General features: G+C 39.1%; 1 protein-coding gene across 4 annotated transcripts in view; it reads left to right on the forward strand.

Annotated features, from left to right (window-relative positions):
* Pparg (peroxisome proliferator activated receptor gamma) overlaps positions 1-22,195 on the forward strand; it is a 130,582-nt gene that overhangs the window by 77,026 nt on the left and 31,361 nt on the right. For 2 of the 4 annotated variants that reach the window (XM_059258404.1, XM_059258405.1), the window contains exons 3-5: positions 1,928-2,156; positions 3,877-4,046; positions 15,944-16,082. In XM_059258404.1, coding sequence (XP_059114387.1) covers positions 1,937-2,156; positions 3,877-4,046; positions 15,944-16,082 — 529 coding nt within the window. In that variant the 5' untranslated portion in view covers positions 1,928-1,936. Of the gene's footprint in view, positions 1-1,927; positions 2,157-3,876; positions 4,047-15,943; positions 16,083-22,195 lie in introns of those variants that run through there. The other 2 variants (XM_059258403.1, XM_059258406.1) reach the window with 2 other exon arrangements.

A 22,195-nucleotide genomic window follows, 5' to 3' on the forward strand; every position in this document is an offset into this window, starting at 1 on the left:
GTTCAGTTCCCAGCACCTAAATGGCAGTTCATAACTGCCAGTAACTCCAGTTCCAGGAGATCTGACACAATCTCCTGGCCTCCTCAGGCAATGGGCATGCACATGGTACACATACATGCATGTAGGCAAACACTCAATCACATAAAATAAAAATAAATTTAAAAAAAGAGCCAGGCATGGTGGCATACACTTTTAATCCCAGCACCTGGGAAGCAGAGGCAGAAAAGAAAAAAGGAAAAGGAAAGAGAGAGAAGAATCTCAAATAGGGCTAGGAGAAGGATGGCTCAGTCAGTAAAGAGCTTGTAAGCATGAGAAACTGAGTTCACTACCCAGAACCCACAGAAAAATACCAGACATACTAGTACACACTTACGTTCCTGGCACTGGGAAGGTGAAGAAAAAAAAATCGCCGGAGTTTACCACCAGCCATTCTAGCCTAACTGTGAACTTCAGGCCACAAGAGACCCCCATCTCAAAGGTTGTGGAAGGTGTTCCTGAGGATGACACCTCCACACACACAGGTATACATATGCATGCACACATACACATGCACACACAAATGAACACAAACACAAGGAAAATACAAATCGGTAACAAAACACCAAAAAGATCTCAGTCCAAGACAATGCACAAAGGTTCATAGCTATTTCTAAAAAGAAAACATACAAATGGCAATAGGTGTATGAAAAAGTGTTTAACATCACTAATTCCTGGGGAAAATGCAAATCAAAACTACGATAAAATATACTGTTCCACACTTGTTAGAATGGCTGGTACATGAAGAGAACACAGGATGTAGAGTAACAAAAGCCTTTTTTGTGATGTATACTGGATACTGTGGAGCCATTATAGAACACAAGTGGAGAACCTCAGAAAATCAAAAGTAGAATTTCCATGTCATTAGCAATCCCACTACTAGACAATATGACCAGGGAACTAAAGTCACTATGTCAAGATTTCTATGCTCCCACATACATTATGACACTATTTGCTATAGTTAAGAGGTGAAATTGGCATAAGAGTCTAAGACACATGAACAAATAAAAACGAACAAAAAAACTCTGTGGTATGTATATACACACATATGCAAAATGTACACACATGCACATGCATGCACACACACATATAGCATGCACACATGCACACACACACATCATACACACACACACACACACACACACACACACACACACACACACACACATACTGGAGTACTGTATAGCCTTTAAAAAGAAGAAAATTCTGTCCCTTGTAGCAATATAGATGACCCAAAGAAACATTGTGCTAAGGGAACTAAACTAGTAGCAGGAAAGCAAATGCCATACACTCTTGCTGGTTGCCAAGGACCAGGCATAAGGGAAATGGGAAGACTGGCCACAGTTTCCATTAGGCTCTGGAGACCTGATGGACAACAAGATGACTACAGTTAGGAATATTGTATCATATAGTTGAAATTTGCTAAGGAAGCAAATCTTAAGTTTTCTCAACACAAAGACAAAAATAATTCTATAAAATGATGAATATGTTAATTAAATTGATGACGGTAATTATTTCACAGTGCATACACATATCAAAATATCACCATAGTGATCATTTAAATATTTTATCAGTTATATCTTAATAAAAGTGGAAACAATTTGAAGTAAGAGAAATAACCATTATCAGATCCAGCTGATGACATGTTGTAGATGGATTTGTTCCATGTAGCTACACACTGTAGGGTGTCTGCTAGTATACTCAGGTAAAGGCTGACTTCCTTCTCACTGTAAAGCCACCTGGATGGTGCTAGGAAGGCAGTAATGCACGCCTCCTTCACTGGGTAGTCTGAGTGAAATGCTTTATTAAGCTCAGCTTCCTCTCTATATGTCCTTAGAGGCCTGCTCTCTCCTCCAGAACTTGACTCACATCCTGTTCTTTTTCCATTTCAGAAATTACCATGGTTGACACAGAGATGCCATTCTGGCCCACCAACTTCGGAATCAGCTCTGTGGACCTCTCTGTGATGGATGACCACTCCCATTCCTTTGACATCAAGCCCTTTACCACAGTTGATTTCTCCAGCATTTCTGCTCCACACTATGAAGACATTCCATTCACAAGAGCTGACCCAATGGTTGCTGATTACAAATATGACCTGAAGTTCCAAGAATACCAAAGTATGTCCACTTTTCAAACTACTAAGACTAGAATTAGACAAATCTCTGAATAACCCTAGAATAAATGCTCGAGAGATTAGCACTCCGAAGAAGTGCATCTTTATTCATTAATCCATTGCCCTTGAAGTTCTAGGTATCTGTGATAGGCAAAAAGAAGACAGCACATGAATTTCTGTTCCCAACCTTCCCCCCCCTTTCCTTCCCCTCCCTTCCTCCTTTCTTTCCTTTCTTGATACCTTCTTAGGAGCATTTCTTTTTTTTTTAATCTTGAATAGTTTATTATCTTAGTGGCAAACACACCCCTACACATAAGTGAACAAACACACAGACATTCTGTATCTGTCATACTTTGTTCTAATTTTCCAACTGTTTTCTCCCAGCACAGTAACTCCTCTTTTTTTTTTCATTTTTCTTTATTAAGAAATTTTCTACTCACTCCATATGCTATCTACAGACTCCCCCTCTTCCCTCCTCCCACCCCCCAGACCTCTCTCCCAAGCCACCCCACATCCCTACATCCCCCAAATCGACGTCTCCCATGGGGAGTCAGCAAAGCCCAGCACACTGAGCCTAGGCAGGTCCCAGCCCCTTCTCACTGCACCAAGGCTGTGCAGGGTGTCACACCACAGGCACCGGATTCCAGAAGCCTACCCATAGACCAGGGACTTAGCATTTCTAACATGATTACATTGCCAGTTGTGTCTTAGGCTAAGAGTCCATCATGTAAACTTTTAATTCTTCCAGCTTCTTATTAGTTAATAAGTCACAGTTGTAGATCAACTTTTATGACTAGTCATCACTAAGTTACTATTATAGCTGTATTTTTTTTTCTAGTCTGTAGTTTGTGAAATTTACCCTAAATCCTAGTTTGTGGCACAAACTTACATTTTAACATTGTAGCTGATTGACAGATCATATGCCATTAAGTAAATTACCATCAAACAACAACAGAAAAGACAGAACTGAACTTTTCAAGATAAAGTATCATTTCTCTGATGCTGTTTCCTTGATTTTTATCTTGTGGGCTGATGTGCTGGTTTTCCAGAGTCACCCCTGTGTCACTGGCATTCATTACTTGATAATAAGTAAGAACTTCCTGTAATTTCTAGTTGTTTTCTTAGATAGATAGTATACGTGGTTGTATTTATCTGTGTGGTTCTGGGTTAAAGCCTAATATGGAAATTTGATAGGCCTGAGCCACCAGCAAAGGCAGTACTTGCTTCACACAAGTTTCTCCTGCTCTCTATCAAAGATCACTTTACAAACCACCTCTTGACTCAACCCTGTTGATAACCTGGCACCTCAGGCTGAGCTCACTGTGACATTTTCTCAGCCAGGTTCCTTCTGTGCTTCTTTTTCAAGGAAGGTTTAAAACTACTTCTAAAGAGCAACATTTCGATAAAACCCATAATAACAGAATGAGTGCCAGATGCAGCCCATCCTCTTGCCCAGTAAGACCCACTGCTTCAAACCTGTTCTCTTAATTCCCTTCCCGCTTTATTTGTGCAGGTGAGGCTCTGGGGTGTTGGGACTTGCCTGAGATGATAAAGTTTTCCTTTTCCTATCTAAGCACCAGTGTGTTTTCATGCTTCCCAGAACCTCTCCTCCAAGATAATAAAGTTATGGCATGAAAATATGAAGGCCACCCTAGGAAGCCACGGTGCATTTTTAGGATTGTTTGTCATGAGATAACCATCTTCTCGAATTTTCCAATACACAGGTGCGATCAAAGTAGAACCTGCATCCCCACCTTATTATTCTGAAAAGACCCAGCTCTACAACAGGCCTCATGAAGAGCCTTCCAACTCCCTCATGGCCATTGAGTGCCGAGTCTGTGGGGATAAAGCATCAGGCTTCCACTATGGAGTTCATGCTTGTGAAGGATGCAAGGTAAAAATAGATTTAAAAAAAAAAAATGATCCAAGAATTTCCTGAAATTTTGCTTATTCCATTTCCTGTTGCAAGCTCACTCTAAGAAATTAAGATAAAATTGTGGGTTTTTTTTGGCAGAACTCATTCTTCAAGTAATATAATATTTGAAAAATCTAAGAAAAGCTGATGAAAGCAGGGCTACCCAGCCCCTCTTCTCCTTTTCCAACATGACTGTTTGAGACACCCATCTAAGTGTATCTTACAGAATGTATTTATTTATTTATTTATTTATTTATTTATTTATTTATTTATTTTGTTTTTCGAGACAGGGTTTCTCTGTGTAGCTTTGCGCTTTTCCTGGAACTCACTTGGTAGCCCAGGCTGGCCTCGAACTCACAGAGATCCGCCTGGCTCTGCCTCCTGAGTGCTGGGATTAAAGGCGTGCGCCACCACCACCCACCTCAGAATTTTTTTATATTTATTTATTTATTTATTTGTGCAAAATTTTTTTTAAATTACTTGTCCAAGGTGTCACAACAAGACAGTGAGTGGTAAGCCAGCACCAGGACCTGAATTCCCTGATTTCCCTAGTGTGTTTTTCCTTATGCTATATAATCTCTTATACAAGTAAGATTTGACAGATTATATGTGAGTATCACTTAGCTGTAGACTAACGCTGTAATATTGAGCATATTTCTGTATTATGGCTGTAGAAATTGTGAAACAAAGGCATGGGGTCACCGGAGTGAGGGCTTCAGTGGTAGAGCAGGTGCAAGACCCTGGAGTTCATCCTCAGGACTGCAAAAGGGGAAATAAAATTATGGATTAGTGAGGCTTGTCCCTACCAAGCCCTAAGCTAGTGCTGTGTTTCCTTGGCCCAGCGTCAGCCTAAGCCTGTGTAATAAGCGAAAAGAGACAACTACGTACTTCCTTTGTAAAAGGGTGCTTTACAACGTTAATAATATGCTGCCCCAGTTATAAGAAAAATACATTAACACATTCATGTTTTTATGTGGTTTAAAAATAACTTTAGGGCTGGAGAGATGGCTCAGAAGTTAAGAACACTGGCTGTTCTTCCAGAGGTCCTGAGTTCAATTCCCAGCACCCACATGGTGGCTCACAACCATCTGTAATGAGATCTGGCTCCCTCTTCTGGACTGCAGAAATACATGCAAATCTTAAAAAAAAAAACTTTAACATACTCAGGGATAAAATAACATTTAATTTATCGTGTGCCCATAGACTACATTGTTTTTCACTACTTGTGTTATAAATACTGAGGGGTGTGGTAGTGCATGCCTCTAATACTAGCACTCAGGAGCAGAGGCAGGAGCATCTCTGTGAATTCAAGGCCAGCCTGATCTCCATAGCGAGTTTCAAGCTAGCCCTGTCTCAAACAAAATCAAACATAAATGAATAAAGAAAGTACTGCTTCACTTGGTATTTTTCAGGGGAATGAAGACAAAGCACACCAGGTAGGCGTGAGTTAGGACTTCCGGGTTCTAGATGATGATAGGTCAGAAAGGGAAACTAGTTTTTATTAAATTCTTACCCCCAGTAGATATTATACAAATGTGTGGGGGGTCATTATTTAACCATGTTCCACAATCATTTTCTCATCTGTAAAACAATGGACTTCAATTAGGTGATCTCTAAGGTTTTTTTCTCAGTCCAAAAGCAATCTAATATGTTAAAAAGATACAAGCCAGACTCACTTCTGCCACTTTCTCAGTCACAGACTGCCAGTCACATAAATACTTTAGCCTTCAGTCACCTCAGGTAGAAAATGATTTGATTGGGTTGGCAGCCAAGGTCTTACACATCTCTAAGGTTTGAATTTCAGAATGAGTCCTTGAAACACTCCTGGCAAAAGATGCTTTCATTTAACACACTAAAGCCCATTCATGAGCCTAGCATGATGGCACATGCCTGTGATCCCCACTCACAGGAGGTGGAAAAAAGGAAAAACAATGAAATTACTCTGTGATTAAAATAGCTATGAAATTAAATCATTATGCACAACCTAAGATCCCTATAAGTAGTAAGAGCATGTATTTAATGAGCAAGTAGTTAACGAGTAAGATTCACACAATTTTTGGGAGGTTACTGAATTCTGAGCCATATTTATCTGAAGAAACTGTTCAGTTTGGGTCATGCTGGTCATATACATTAATGAGTATGAACTGTCTGATTGCTTGGATTTCATAGTAATTTATTTCCTATATGATGATAAAGTGTCTAGAAAATTAGAGCCTGCAAGCAAATAATTCCATCCTAATTCTAGTCACACATTCATAGAAGTTAACATTGAAGAGAACAGCTGAGAATTGAAAGTCAGAAACAATTTCAGTATTTGGTGATAGTCATAAAAGTTATGCCCTGAAGGCACTAAAACTCAGAAGACAAAGCAAGCAAAAAAGAAAGAGGAAGAATATCCAAAATACCTTGTTATAGTAGGAATCTTAAAAGATCTTATTAATAAAATCAAACCTGAAACCAGGTATTGGTGTGAATGCTGGAAGATCAGAGAAGCAGAACAAGCCACAGCCACCTCACTTTGCCAGTTCCTTAGCTGATCCTGTTTCCTCAGACTGGAAGCCTCTCAGTCCTCATCCAAATGGATTTCAGCAGAACTGCTACTAAAAGCCTAAAAGCTTAACCAGGCTTCTAATCTGGTCCTCATGCTTTATATACCTTTCTGCTTCTTGCCATCACTTCCTGGGATTAAAGGCGTGTGTCACCATGCCTGGCTGTTTCCAGTGTGGCTTTGAACTCACAGAGATCCAGACAGATCTTTGCCTTTGGAATGCTAGGATTAAAGGTGTGTGTGCCACCATTTTCTGGCCTCTATATCTAGTGGTTGTTCTATTCTCTGACCCCAGATAAATTTATTAGTGTGCACAATATATTGGGGAACACAGTATCACCACACCTTGTGATCAGGAAAGGGTAGAAAGGGGACTGGAGGTGTAGCTTAGCGACAGCGCTCCTGCCGAGCAGGTACAAGACTGAGTTCCATCCCCTGCAATGCCAAACAAAACAAGCAGACAAGAAAAACGGGGTGGAAGGCAGAGATGCAGAGCAAACAATAAAACCGACAAAATGCATGGAAGTCCTTACCTGCCATAGACAAAACCAACCAAGCAAAAATCAGTGCAAGAAAACCAGGAGAATTATATTTAACTGTAATAATTTGAAAGCCTCCCAAAATGTAGAAGATGGAATTCCTAGACAAAAATGAAAAAGTTGTGCTTTCCTGGAAAAGGAAAATAGACATATACATATATTATTTTATTTTTTGTTTGTTTTTGTTTTTCAAGACAGGGTTTCTCCATGTAGCTTTGGTGCCTGTCCTGGATCTCACTCTGTTGACCAGGCTGGCCTTGAACTCCTATTTTATTTTTTGAGACAGGCTTCAGACTCACAATATTCATGTCTCTGCCCACCTTGCTGGGGATTGCAGGCCTGTGACACCACCCCCAGCAGGAGACCTGTATATTCTAAAGATGGAAGAACATTAATGAGGAAAAAGCATAACGATGCATATGTATAATGATGGTGTAACAGGGCCCACTGGTGTGTGTACGCACTTAAATTAATAACAGAAATGTAAAAATGCTAACGATGTGATTGGCTTCTTCATGTCGCAGTTCTCAAAGTTAACACAGAGCCTCAGAAGTCCATGAGACTCTTTCAAGGCAGCCATGGATTTGAAATTATTCCAAGGTGTTAACACTGTTTATTCACCTTCCCACTCTCATTCTCTCGCAAGTATGATTGAAGTGTTATAGAAACTACATGATTTTGGGTGATGTTAGCTGGTGGAATGTATGCTCATATGCCCTTACATGTGATTTCTCTGTTGGATGCTGGTACTTGTATTAGTCCCTGTTCTATTGCTGAGAAGAGCCACCGTGACCACAGCAACTCTTATAAAAGAAAGCATTTAAGTGAGGGCTTGCTTACAGTTTCAGAGGTGTAGCCCATTATCATGGCAAGGAACATGGCAGCGTGCAGGCAGAGGCTGGAGCAGTAGCTGAGAGCTACATCCTAATCTATAGGCAGAGAGAGAGACTGGATCTGGTATAGGCTTTTGAAACCTCAAAGCCCACCACCAATAACACACTTCCCCCAACAAGGCTACTCCTAATCCTTCTAATCCTATCCAACAGTTCCTCTGGGGCCATTCTTATTAAAACCACCACATTACTGTAACATGTACACATAGCCCCAGTTGCTGAAGACGCTGAAGAAGGAGAATCATTTGAGACCAGAAGTTTGAGACCAGTTTGGGAAACACAGATCCTGTCTCAAAAATCAGCTGTTCTCAGTTTTAATTTCTTATCTAACAAGTATCTGTAAATGAAGCCTACCTAAATAAAAGCTCTTTAAAGTCATCCCAATAATTTAATAGTAAAAAAGTCCTGAGACTCAAAAGTTTGATGCCCATTTATTACAGGGCATGGGGCCTGAAGAAATACAACTTAAGCTCCAAACTACTGCCTCATTCCCAATACATTTGACTAATGACTGTTAATAACGAAGATGTCTGCTCAGCTTATCACCAGGGCCCCTGAGAACTAAGGAGAATGAAATTAGCAAATGTTTTTGTCTCACCTGTACATAGCTTAAAATGCACCTGGGTAATTTAATATTTTCCATTTCCATATTGTATGGGGTGCTCTCATAATTAAAATTCAGTTGACCATAAAGCTTATGGACTCACTATGGATTAAAAGGAATTTTGCCTAAGGTAATTGTTGTGGCATTTTCTCATGTGAGAAGATTAAGATGCAGTGTATAGCTCGTATCTGTGATCCCTGTCAAACTTCAAACAGAAAGAAGCAAATGATTGGAGTTGATAAAGTGACATAGTGACAGGTTCTTGATGTGTTACTATTGCAGACTTACATGAAATAAAGCATCTTCCTTCTGAGAGTTTATACATGGCTTAGAGCTCAAAAAAACTATCATTTGCTGCTTGCAAATACACATGTTTCTGGTTTTGTTTTCTAGAGTGTCCTCATTGTTTTAGGACCTTCTTCTTTAGTAAAATAAATACCTGAGGCTTCATACTTATAAAAAAGAGATTTATTCTGGCTTGTGGTTCTGGCCTCACGTTGCAAGTCCACAACTGGTGATTGCTTTCTTGATGCAGAATTCTAAAGTAGTGTAGGACTTTACACAGGTGAGAGACAGGAAGTGGCGAGTGTGTGTGTGTGTGTGTGTGTGTGTGTGTGTGTGTGTTTTAGTCTCTCTTCCTCTTATAAAGTAACCAGTATTCAATCACAGACTCCACCCTAAAGGCCTTATCTAATCTTAATCACTCTCCCAAGGCCCCACCTCCAGCTTCCAACAGTCAGATTAAGTTCTACCCTCTTCCACTTCACATAAAGATTAAAACTTAACACTTGAACCTTGGGAGACACTCTCAAACCAGAGCAATCACACTTTGTAATCTCTTCTGAAAGATCATTTAGAACAAACACTTACCTAAAGCTCTGAGTAAATATATTCTGCAATACAGCACAAGGAACCTTACTTCCATGTTGGGCCCTGTCTTGTGTAAATGCTTTGAATACATTCCTGCCTGCCAAGGGTAGCTCAATAACTCAGCTCCTATTTGCTGAGTACTTCATGAGAAGGCTGCATGCAATCCCAGCACAGAAATTTTAATCTCATGGTAAAATCAATACCATGCTAAGCTTGTTGTATATGAAGTTTTGTTAAAAATAGAAGAACTGTGGAGCTGGAGTTAAAAGCACTGACTGTTCTTCCTAAGGACTCAGGTTCAATTCCTAGCACCCACACAGCAATCTAGAACTCCAGTCCCAGGGATCCTAAGCCCTCTTCTGGCCTCTGTGGGAACTGCATGCATGGGGTATAGGCCTTAAGTGCCGGCAAAACACCCATACACATAAACTAAAAATAAGGAAAAAATGAATAAAATAATTGAGCCATTAACATGACTCAGCAGGTAAAGGTACTTGCTGAACAAACCTGATTGCCTACCTGAATTAAATACACAGAACCTACTTAAAGGTGGAAAGAGAGAATCAGTTCCACAGAGTAATTATCTGACCTCCACATACACATATGATGGCACATAGGTACCCTTCTCCCACAATAATAATAATAGTTAAATAAAATAATTAAAGATAAACTGGGAAAATATTTAAAAACAAGACATAAACAAAAGCCAGAGTCATTTTCTCACAGACAAATTAGAAGACTTTAGAATCAATGTACACACAAGAGCAGCTTCTGAAACAGTATCCTACAAACTTCATTACATTTTCACTGCATGGTAATCCAAAGGGTTAACTGTGAAAAGATGAAGAAAAATAAAAATGTCAACTGAAAATACACCTTGTTTTATAGACCCTAAACTACTAAAGAGTACTGTTGGAGTGTTTCCTTATTAGTAATATGAAGAAACATTGGGCAAGCCAGCTTCATTCTTCAAGTCAGCAAATAAATTCACAGAAAAACACTCAGTAATATTCTTGTATCTTCCTCTTGTTTCTTGAAAGAGTTAAAGGACATGAAGACAATTGCTTATCATTAATTTAGAGGAGAATAACAGTAAAAGCAAGTTCTTAGATATATATTCTGTATATATTCAGATTAAGAATTTGTATATGGAGTTGAGCACAGCAGCATATATCATTAGTCCCAGCACTCAGGAGGCAGAGGCAGGCACATCTCTGTGAGTTCAAGGCCAGTCTGGTCTACACAGTGAGTTCTAGGACAGCCAGGGCTACACAGTGAGACCTTGTCTCAAAAAAAAAAAATTGTGTCTGTATAAAATGCATAGATGATATCCAGGATGATTATTTCTTAGCAATGAAGGACTCCAAATCTTCCCAAAACAATTCACTTTTGATATATATCATATGAATCAAGCTAAATTTTTTTATCATTATGGTGATCAAAACTCATCAGTATGGATCAGGAAGAGTGGCTTTGCACATTAACTTGCTGCTAATCATCAGCATTGGCACAGCCACAGTATTGGGGCCCTTTGAGAGGTAACAGGTTTCTATTACATCAGGTTCTTCATGGAAAAAACTCTTGGGGATACTGCTGATAGCACAAGGAGTAACATAAATTCCAAAACAACGTCAAAGACAAAACAAGCCAACAACAGAGTTCTCGGCAGGGCTTTCCAGGGGAGATGTTCACAGAGCTGGGAGGGTGCTGTGCTGCCATGCTCAGAGCCATCAAGTGAGAGGAGCTGAGTTTGGGGATTTGCATGGAGCCAGGATTCTCAAAGATATTAGAATGTCATAAGTCAGTGGTGCCTGGACTTTCAGAAGAAGCATCTTCAATTTCCCTTTAAAGGAAAGAATTTCCAATTTAGACTTTATAGGATTTTTACAGTTTATGGTCAAAAGATAACTTCAAAATAAAACATCAGAAGCCACATACGAAAGCAATCATTTTGAGTGACATCTATCAAAAAAAAGAAAGAGACAGACAGACTAGTATTGACACTGTCTACCCGTCTCCCAAAAGCAGGTGCAGAGCAGATCTCTAAGACTTGTTTTCAAAGGGAGATAGGATCAAAGCAAGGAACCAGCCAAACAGACCCCTCAAGAATGCCCAGGCTCGCCGGGCGGTGGTGGCGCACGCCTTTAATCCCAGCACTCGGGAGGCAGAGCCAGGCGGATCTCTATGAGTTCGAGGCCAGCCTGGACTACCAAGTGAGTCCCAGGAAAGGCGCAAAGCTACACAGAGAAACCCTGTCTCGAAAAACCAAAAAAAAAAAAAAAAAAAAAAGAATGCCCAGGCTTTAAAAAAAAAAAAAAAGATCAAGTGAAACTTCTAAAAGTTAAATACATAAATATCACAATGAAAAAGCCAATGGAAAGCTCAAATGTCATTCTGACACAGAGGGAAAGATAACATCCACATCACCAAGAATAAGGATAGCAGTGTTCATGTTGGGGTTGGCTATATTTTGAAGGCTCATTTAGTCCTCAGAGCTGTTCGGTAGTATTGTTGAGAGTTAAGAAGGTATGCTTGCACTAAACAGTGTAAGAGTGAATTCAGAAAAGTCCTCACTAGTAAACTTTGATGAGAAATATTTGTTTTTATTTCCATTGGTATAATTGGGTTTTTATGCGGTCTTGTTTGATTGATGTTCTGATTTTTATATATGTAATTAATATTGGTAAATAAATAGGGACAAGAACATGGAAAGCACAAAAGAGAATTTCAGAAACACAAAAGCTGGCACAAGGAATAACATTTGTCTAATTGGAATCCCAAAACAGATGAACAAGGGAAACCCAGATTCAGAAAACACAACCAAGAAAACAAGAAAATGAAAATCTATGCCAAAACACACTGTAGTAAGCCTATAGAGTGCTAGGGAGGAAGAGAATATATAAAAGCAGCCAGTGAGACAGAAAGATCTCCACCAAAATACTTCCCACAGCAACAACGGATACAAAAACACAACAGGATTCAAAGTATTAGGGGGTATGCCTGTCATCTCTCAAGAACAGAAATTAAATGAAGTGTTTACATGTTTTTACAAATCACTGAAAAAAAATCTATTTCAGCATAAAGCCAGAGGGGAGAAGATACTTACCAACACATGTGACAGACATCAAATAAGCATCTAGATCATATAAAGGATGCCTGGTGTTCAATTTTAGACAAGATAACCCGTTATGAACTTGGAAATAAAAAGCCAGAGAAATATATGTTGAGATCACACTTACACTTTATACATAATAGATTCTCAATGAAATCTGACAATTGGACATGGTGTCATGGACCTATAGTCACAGGTGCAAAGGAAGGATGAGGAGGACAGCAAACATAAGGAGGTCTGACTACACCAAGCAGTAACGGGACATTCAAATTTTTATAACAGTTTAGAGAGCTATAAAAAAATATGGCCATTTTGGAAAATAATCTTGCATTATCTTACAAATATATCATTTGCATATCATATAACATAGAAATTCTGGCTAAAGATAACCCTTGCATATATGTAAATAAATTGTGTGCATGAACTGAGCATGATGACACATGCCTGTAATTCTAGCACTCAGATGGCTGAGGTAGGAGGACTGCTACAAGTCTGAGGCCAGCCTTACCTCAATAAGGAAATAAAACTTTACAGTAATGCTTGTAGAAATGCACTCATAATAGCAAACATCAGTAATTCAAGCAACTGTCACCATGTGAGTAGATTAGTAAACTGTAGCAAACTCACAGAATGATCAGGAGATAAAAACCACATGTGAGATTTTAATGAAGTATCTGTAGGCTATGTCTGTGTCCAGGGGTAAAGAGACAACTCTACCCCTATGGAACTCACAATTTTAAGTGGGGAGTGAGGAAGAGGCAGAGAAGAAGTACTTAGACATGCATGCTGAGCACTTAATCCCTTAGGTAGGTGATTTCTGTGCTATGTTAGAAAGCCACAAGTACTAATAGAAACAAGACAAAATAAAGAGTAAGGAGACCAAGTTCCAGAAGTGGAGCACATACAGGGACAGGACAGCAGCGTCAACTTAGAGATGAGGCTGATTGAGAAGGTAAGATGTTACCAAAATTTCTAATGAAGGAAGTAGACATATGTATACAGATTGAGTATTCCCAATCCTAGAATACAAAATCCACAAGGCCCCAAAATTTTTGAGTGCCAATATAATGTCATGTGGAAAATTCCATGGCTGACCTCATTGAACAGGTTGCAGTCAAAACATGAGTTCACTAAAAATACTGTATAAAAGTATTTTTCAGCTACTCATGGAGTTACACATCCAAAATCCCAGCACTTGGAAGGGAAAGTTAGAAAAACCCAAGTTCAAAGTCATCCTGGGCTACATAGTGAAATCCAAAGGCTCGGTAGCTCAGAGATAGCTTGCCTAACATGTGTAATGACTTGGGTTGATCCCTATCACCACCTTCAGGCTCTGAATATAAAATGTATATGAGCTGACCATAGTGGCATCTGCCTTGCAACCACAGCACTTGGGTGACTAAGACAAGAATATCATAAGTTTGAAGACAGCCTGGGCTATATAGTGAAAGCCTTTCTCAGAAAGGGGTGGGATGTAGATCAGACGTAGAGTGCTTTCCTAGCATGCACAGGAGCCTGAGTTGGAGTCCCAGCACAGGAGATGAGGTGAGGAGGAACACAGATTTAACATCTACAGACTCAGGTCCATATGTTGTTGTATACACAAAGACTTTGTGTATACAACTCTTCTAAATCCAAAGTACTTATGCTCCCAAATATTTCAGATAATGGAATATTAAGCCTGTATTTAGAGAAAGAGCTAGCCACTTGAGGAAAAAAAAAAAAAGATCGAGTAACTTCAAGAGGAAAAAACAAAAGTCAGGATGACTGCATAAATTTTGGCTTGAGAAACAGAACATGGGGAGCTGCCTCAGCTGAATTGGAAAAGGCCACAGTTAAGGAGCTTATAGGGAGGTACAGGATTTCGTTTGTGGACACCGAGTTGAAGGACTCTTGAACTTTCCAGTAAGGATGTCAAGCAAGCAGTTGAACATGCCTATTTGTTTAGTGTTCAAGAAGTCCTGCTAAAGTCAGGGAAGTAGCTCACTCATAACATGCACAAAAGCTCTAGGGAGGTGGATTCTGGACAAAGTTAAAATTCGTGCTAAAGCAGAGCCAATATTAGTTCAGTTGGTTTTGTTTTTTAATTTTGTTTTTATTTATATTGTTGTCTGTGTATGATGTTTGAGTATGAGCATGCACATGTGCCACAGTGAAAAGAAATGAAAGAAAACTATGGACACACACACACACACACACACACACACACACACACACACACACACACTGGAGCTAGAAGACATCTCCACTTAAATTGTCTGAAGTTCTATCCAAAATATGTAGTAAATTCAGATGAGCCCTCTGCTAGCCCCAGAAGGACGTATTTGCATTTTGAAGTAGCAGATTTTCTGAGGATTTCCCAATTGCTTCTCGTATTATTTCCTGCTATCTCTTTCTGCTTGCAAGCTACAATAGTGGGGGATTCTTTCAACTACATAAATAAATAAAACAAATTCTGCAGGAAATTGCAACATGGAGAATTCCAAAAAGTTATCCACATGTGGATTTTTATTGGCCCTGATCATACTTTAGAAGGAAATGACTATAACTTTGCCAAGCTGCTTAGCACAATTATGAAGGTTGGGGCACGCTGCTGGAATGATTTGCTGAGAGACTGGACTGATTACATGGTGTTTTATTTACATTACATTAAATCCAGAGCACTTCTCAGTGCATGCTGAAAACCAAATGTAGAGCCAAGGTACACTGCATGACATCACTGGGATTTACTCAGTGTCTGAGAGGTAAAAAAGGACCCCAGAGGATCCTCCTGTTCCTTGGTTTACAGCAAGGACCAGTAAGCCACAGAGAGCCACTTGTGCAACGCCCCCATGGTAGAACTGTGTCATAAACCCACCTTTTATTTTATAAATATATGCATAAGTCCATGTGTGTGTACAGGTGTACATATTTATAAGGTACAGGTGCATATGTGTGTGAAAGATGGAGGACAGCCTCAGGTGTCATCCTTATGAATACTGTCAACCATTTTTGAGATGGGGTCTCCCACTGTCCTAGAGCTCACCAGTTAGACTAAACTGGCTGGTCAATGGGCCCCAGGGTTCTTCTGGTCTCTGACTTCCAGTCCTGGAAGCACATGCCACACAATGCCCAGAATCTTTACAAAGGTTCCTGGGGATTGAACTAAGGCCCTCAGTCTTGCAAGGCAAGCACTTTTCTGATTGAGCTATCTTCCCATCCAAATTCACTTTTTCTGATATCTAGGTCAGTGAGTGTGTCTTTATTCACAGGTTGCTGCTCCATGTGTCACATAGACTTAAAAATTGTTCTTTTCCATATCCCCTTGCAGGGATTTTTCCGAAGAACCATCCGATTGAAGCTTATTTATGATAGATGTGACCTTAACTGTCGGATCCACAAAAAAAGTAGAAACAAATGTCAGTACTGTCGGTTCCAGAAGTGCCTTGCTGTGGGGATGTCTCACAATGGTAAGTGGACACTGAGGACCTATATACACCTTGTCATTCTCATGGCCAATGCCAGGTCCAGGTCAGTAGGCACTAGAACAACTAATGGAGATGGGTACAATTCTTCTATGAAACAGTGGGGTTCAAAATCATCTTGACAAGAGCTTCTTCATGTAGGCCAATGACTTCCAGCTTTTAAATAGAATCTTCCTGTTTGGCTGGACACCTACAATAACTGGAGAAAAGACTTAAAACTTGAGGAAAGGGTCTGTGGGAAACTGTAATGTTTTAACACAAATTGAATGACAATCATGATTTTTATGTTGCTCTGAAATCTTTTTAAAAACAGTTTAAAAGCTAAATTATATTAATATGCATGGGTCACTTCTGCCTGCTTTAAAAAAATGCTGAGTGTCTCTGAGAGTATCAGAATTAAGTAGCATATCAGAATTTGGGCTCGTGTGTTTTCTTGTTCTTTACCATACAAATATGAGTACAGCACTATCCTTGACTTTCAGAGAATACACAGACTTGTAGAAAAAAAACTCCCAAATGTTTTTTTAATTTCCACAAAATTTCAATGCTACATAAATACAAGAAGATAAAACTTCATACTTTTTAAATCCCTATTCAAATTCACAGGGGTAAGGAATGCTTGTATAATACATATGAGATCCTGGGGTTCCACGCCCAGCACTGAAAAAAAAAACTTTGTTGGCTTCAGAGAAATAGTAGAGAAGACCCATGTATTCATGAGCTGTAGCACTCATTTATATTAATCATAGAAGATCTATGCCTATTAAAAACAAATTCTTCATTACCATTTGGTTCTGATTGGTTGACTGGCCCACAAAACTAATTTTAGCTGTAACTTAATAGTGTTATGTTTGTCAAGTCTTATTAGTCAATTCTTTAAAAAAAAATCCTATGGGTTCAAGAACTAATATATACTAAAGTTAATGATAAGTCTGAGTTTTATTTCATTTGATATCCGATTTTCCCCTCCCTTCCTCCCTCCCTGCTTTCCTCCTTCCTTCCTTTCTCCTCTTTTCTTTCTCTCATGCAGGAGATCAGAACCAGGGCCCTGTGTGTACTAAGTATGCACTTTACCACTGAGCTACACCCCAGCTCCCACCTTTATTTTCTCTTACTTTCATCTCTCGAAAACTGATCTGGTAAGAAGATAATCTTTGAACTTAGTGTTCATCTATGTGGACTCTAATATATTTGTAAAGAGTAAATTTGTGTCCCATCATGAAGATGTTTGTTTCTCATAGTGGGAACCATCAAGATGCTTGTCAATGATCAACTGGTTGATACTCTACCCTTTGAAAGCAGTAAAAGCTGTAGTTGTCATTATGGGCCAGTTCCTTTCAAAGCAAGAGTACATTATGAATAGAGCTATCAACAGCACTGGACAGGAAGGGAATTTGGTCCAACTTTCCTCAACATTTGACCACATCTGCTTTGTAGCAGTGTACAACTGCAGTCATTGATTGCAAAATAATTTGCTGGTTTAATTCCATCAATTTCCTTTTTATTTCAAACCTCATAAAACATAAGAGCAAGTTTTTAAGCCAAGAGCTTTATTTTAGTTGATGCAATCAAGTTGCAGCAAATTTATTTCATCTTTATGAAGAAATCATTGTCTTTGAGGTCATTATCATCAAGATAGGCTTGGAAAGCATGCCAGTACTGCTTTTAATGCTATTTGGGTTCTGCCTATTTTAAAAAATTGTCATTTCTCACATTCATATGAAATATAGTTCTTAGCACTTACAGGCACTACAACATTGACGTAAAATATATTTCCTGTGGTTTATAAGCAAGCACACCTCACATGAAATTTATCTCCAGTTGTTTAGCATTCACAGGTAAATAGTGTTTAAACTATATGCAGAGATTGTAGCTCAGTGCCAAGCTTAGCATGCACAAGGCCCCAAAATCCATTCCCAGTACCCTTCTTCCCAAAAATTGAACTTATGTAATACAGATAGTATAGTTTTCTCCACTCAGAAAAATCAAAGAAAGCTACCATGCACTTAATAATGAAGTCATCTTTTGACTTTATTTAACAGTTATTTTGCACTCAGGAAGCAGGGGCAGACAGATCTCTGAGTTCAAGGTCATCCTGGTCTATATGGCAAGTTCTAGGCCAGCATGGCAGCATAGTGAGATCCTGTTTCTTTTTGAAACAAGTAAACAAAAAACCCATTTCACTTACTGTACCTAGAGGGACCAATCTGAACAGTGTGCTCAGTTTGTTCTCACAAAAGCAAGAGCCAGTGGGAGTTAAATGTCATGGTGTCAGAGACCTAACCAGCTCGACCGTTAAAGGATGTAAAGGGGACCAACAAAACTCCTTCTCAGAGGTTTTCAGAGACGTGTGTTTGCTGCACACTAGAGGAAACACCCATATAGTCCACGCACAGGAAGGGAATCTGCAGCAGGCTTTAATCAGGTCCTGATGGGGAAACTTTTCTGAACACAACATTTTCTGAGTTGTGGTCACACTAATCAATGGGAGCTAACAGTATAAAGCTTCCATCCACTTTATAAAATGCCTTTTTAAGTTACCAAAGGAGACGTCCTACCTGAATGTGCACTCTACCTGAATATCAGTATGGAGCTGTTTTCACTGTATACAAGAATGAACACTCAACCCCCAGAGCCAACCTGCCCCTTTATTTTTAATTTTTTATTTGTTTTATCTAGAGACAAGGTCTCACTGTGTAGTTCAGGCTGACCTGGATCTCACAATCTTCCTGTCTCATTTTCCCACATGTAGGCACGTGCCACCACACCCAGATTCTGTTACCTTCTTTCTGGTCTTTGCCTCTGTTTAGCCCACTTAATGTGTTCAGATTCTCTCATAGCAATACCCTTGTAGCTCGGAAGGGGGATTCTGCAGTGACCTTCAAGGACCCAAAACACTCTGGAGAATAATGCCAAAAGTCACTGAAGCCAGTGGTCACTAAGTCCTTTCAGAGTTGACAATTACCTCATTATTTATAATGAAAAACATAATTCATTGAATTCTTCACTTTTCAGTCAGCTAGTCCATATATTTTACTAGACAATGTTAGAGTCTTCCAAAAACTTGTGAGCAGTTACCTGAATTTGAATGTTTCCACCTATATATTTTGGTGTCATAAAGACAAAATTTGTGCCTGAATCAGGTCTGTGTGTGTTGTCAACTGCTCATCAGTTTATGGCACTTAGCATAACTTAGCATAATGGCTGTACAATGATGCCAGGCTAGAGTAAAAACCTGAAGCTGTCTGCCTTAAAAAGTACACGTGGTCCATTTCAACTTTCTGTCATTACAGGTTGAGCCAGGGTGGTGGTACATACTTGTAACTCCAGACTCAAGAAGCTGAGGCAGGAGGATTGTGATGAGTTCAAACCCACAGGGACATATAACTTGTGGGGTGACTACTGTTCATGTGGGGAGCTGGCTTGACTGTTGAGAAAAATGTTTTCAAGGATTTTGTTGTTTCTTCAGTCAAATGAGCACTTGCACATATTTCTTTACCTTTTAAAACCATAATTTCTATTAGAAAGATCTGCTATCACATCCCTAGTGTTTACCATATTTTTAAAAAATCTTGATTTTTAGTAAAAACAATTTAGTCATAAAGCATTTTGAAGAGTGAATATTTCATAGTCAGAGCTACTTTTTACACACAAACTAAATAACTAGGTTTAGGGTAAATACATTTTTAAAAATAGTTTGAAGTAGAAAATAATTAGCTTGTGCTACTAATGAGTCATTCAGTCAGGTTTTCCCTATAACATTGAAATTTGATAATAATGTTTTTTGTATGTTTAAAAGTTAGTGAAAGCTTCGCTGATCAGGATGTCCTATGATACAAATAATGTGGGGGTTTTCTTTTTATTGAAGATAAAAAGCAGACAACTTTAAAAATAGTTTCTCTGTGGTTTCATAAAAATCTGAAGGAAAAAAAGTAGTTTCACAATTTTTTGTGGCATTCAGCATGTCTGAGGTAGTTGTCCCAGTGCCTGGGAAACAGTAGCCCTAGTATGTAGCATGAAAGCCTAAATGACAGATTTAAGTTTTATTACTCAAAAAAAATCTTTGCTGTAGTTTAGATCAGAAATGAACCCAAAGGCCCCATGTTGAAGCTTGTTTGCCAGTGCCTGGTGCTATTGGGAGGTGGTGGGACCTAGTGAGACCATTGGAGTGTGCCCTTTAAGGAGATGGGAGGCCCTGGTCCCATTCTGCCTCCCCTTGCTTCCTGGCCACCATGAGGTGAACAGGCCTTTCCTGACACACAAATCTATCATGATGTACTCTATCACTCCATGCATACACAAGAGCAATCAACCACTGTCATCTGTGTGGTGTGAAGGAAAAGGTGGCAGTCCTAATATACAAGGCACTTCTGTTAACGAGTGGTACTCATGGTCTTTCTCTGGGGCCCTTCCCCTTCTCCCACTCCCGTCCCCTTTCCACTTAGACTTCAAGCAAACTGTCTTTCAGTGCCTGGAAACAGTCTTTGTGCTTATAAACACTGTTACCTCTAGATCCCATCCCTCTGTTCCCTTCTAGAATCCTACCTGACATTCAAGGCCCTATTCAAATGTCTTTTTCTGAAGACTTTTCTGATTCTTTGTGCCTGCTCTTCAAAGTAGTTTGTATCTTCCTGGTATACCATAGTCTACTGAGAAAGACAGACAGACACATACATACACACACACACACACACACACACACACACACACACAAGCACACACACACAGAGACAGACAGACAGACACATACACACATAAAACACACACACACACACACACATACACACATAAAACACACACACACACATAGACACACAGAGACAGATACAGACACAGAGACAAACAGAAACATACACACATACACACACACTCACACACACACACACACACACACACATACATAGAGACAGATGGACGGACGGACAGACAGACAGATGGAAGAGAGAGAGAGAGTGATGTTGTTTATTGGCAGTGGTCATACCACCAGCAGCTATGTCTTGTGTGATTTACATGCAGTGAACATGTACAAATGGAAAACCTGACCAGGAGACATATCTTTACTGCTAAAAGTCTGCTATGACTGCAAACTCATCCCTTAAAAATTGAAAGGAAAAAAATGTCTCTTTTTATAGGATACAACTTTATTCTTCTATTTTACTTGATTTATTATCTTGAAAATCCATTTTAATGTGCCTTTGTAATTAAGTAGCATCTAACTTTAACATATTTACAATTAGGTAAGTATTTTGAAAATATGTTAGTTTAGTATGTTTTAGCATGATACTCAGATACAGAAAACAAGATACTTAATTATTCTACATGCATAACGTTTATTTATGTCAGTGCCAAATATGAAGTGAGGAATCTGTCATGTGCTAATAGTATATGGTGATTATATCATGTATATATTATATCTCTTAAGACAGTAATGAGCTTTCTCAAACCTAATCTTCCTGAAGGGACCTACCAATTCTCATGCTGATGATTTTTTTTAACTGAGATACATTTATCTAGATAATTCTCTTTTTTTTTTTTTTTGTTTTTTTTTGTTTTTTTTTTTTTTTGTTTTGATGCCAGAGACCAAACCTGCTAAGCACATGCTCTACCACTGGGCCATAACAACCTGCCCTCTGTAGGTGACTACCCCAAATATAAAATTGAAGTTGCTCTATGTGACAGGCAGAATTCACCTTTTTGATTTTGTAAAGCCTCAAAGATGAGACAAACATTGCTTTAAAAAGAAAGCAAAGTGTTTTCCTAAGTGCTGTGAGTGTGGTGTGGTTAGATCTTTGTAGTGTTTTACAACTAAATATAGAGATAAGAAGGAATCTTGAGACATCTTTTCCTAGTTCCTCTTATGCAGCTGAAGCAGTTGGGGACCATAGGTATTACATAATTTTCTGTAAATCATATAGCTGCTTTATCACAGAGAAGAAATCAGAAAGTTGACTTCCTGACAACAGTGATGGTAGTGTCAGTTCTACTGCCTTCCAAGAGGCTAGACCTCTCTCTCAATGACTCAGAGTAACACAGAGAACATTTTCCTTCCATCTTTGGAAATTAATCATCACTGGTAGAAGATATATATATACACACAT

This window comes from Peromyscus eremicus, chromosome 3, assembly GCF_949786415.1.
Source record: "Peromyscus eremicus chromosome 3, PerEre_H2_v1, whole genome shotgun sequence".
Lineage (NCBI taxonomy): Eukaryota > Metazoa > Chordata > Mammalia > Rodentia > Cricetidae > Peromyscus > Peromyscus eremicus.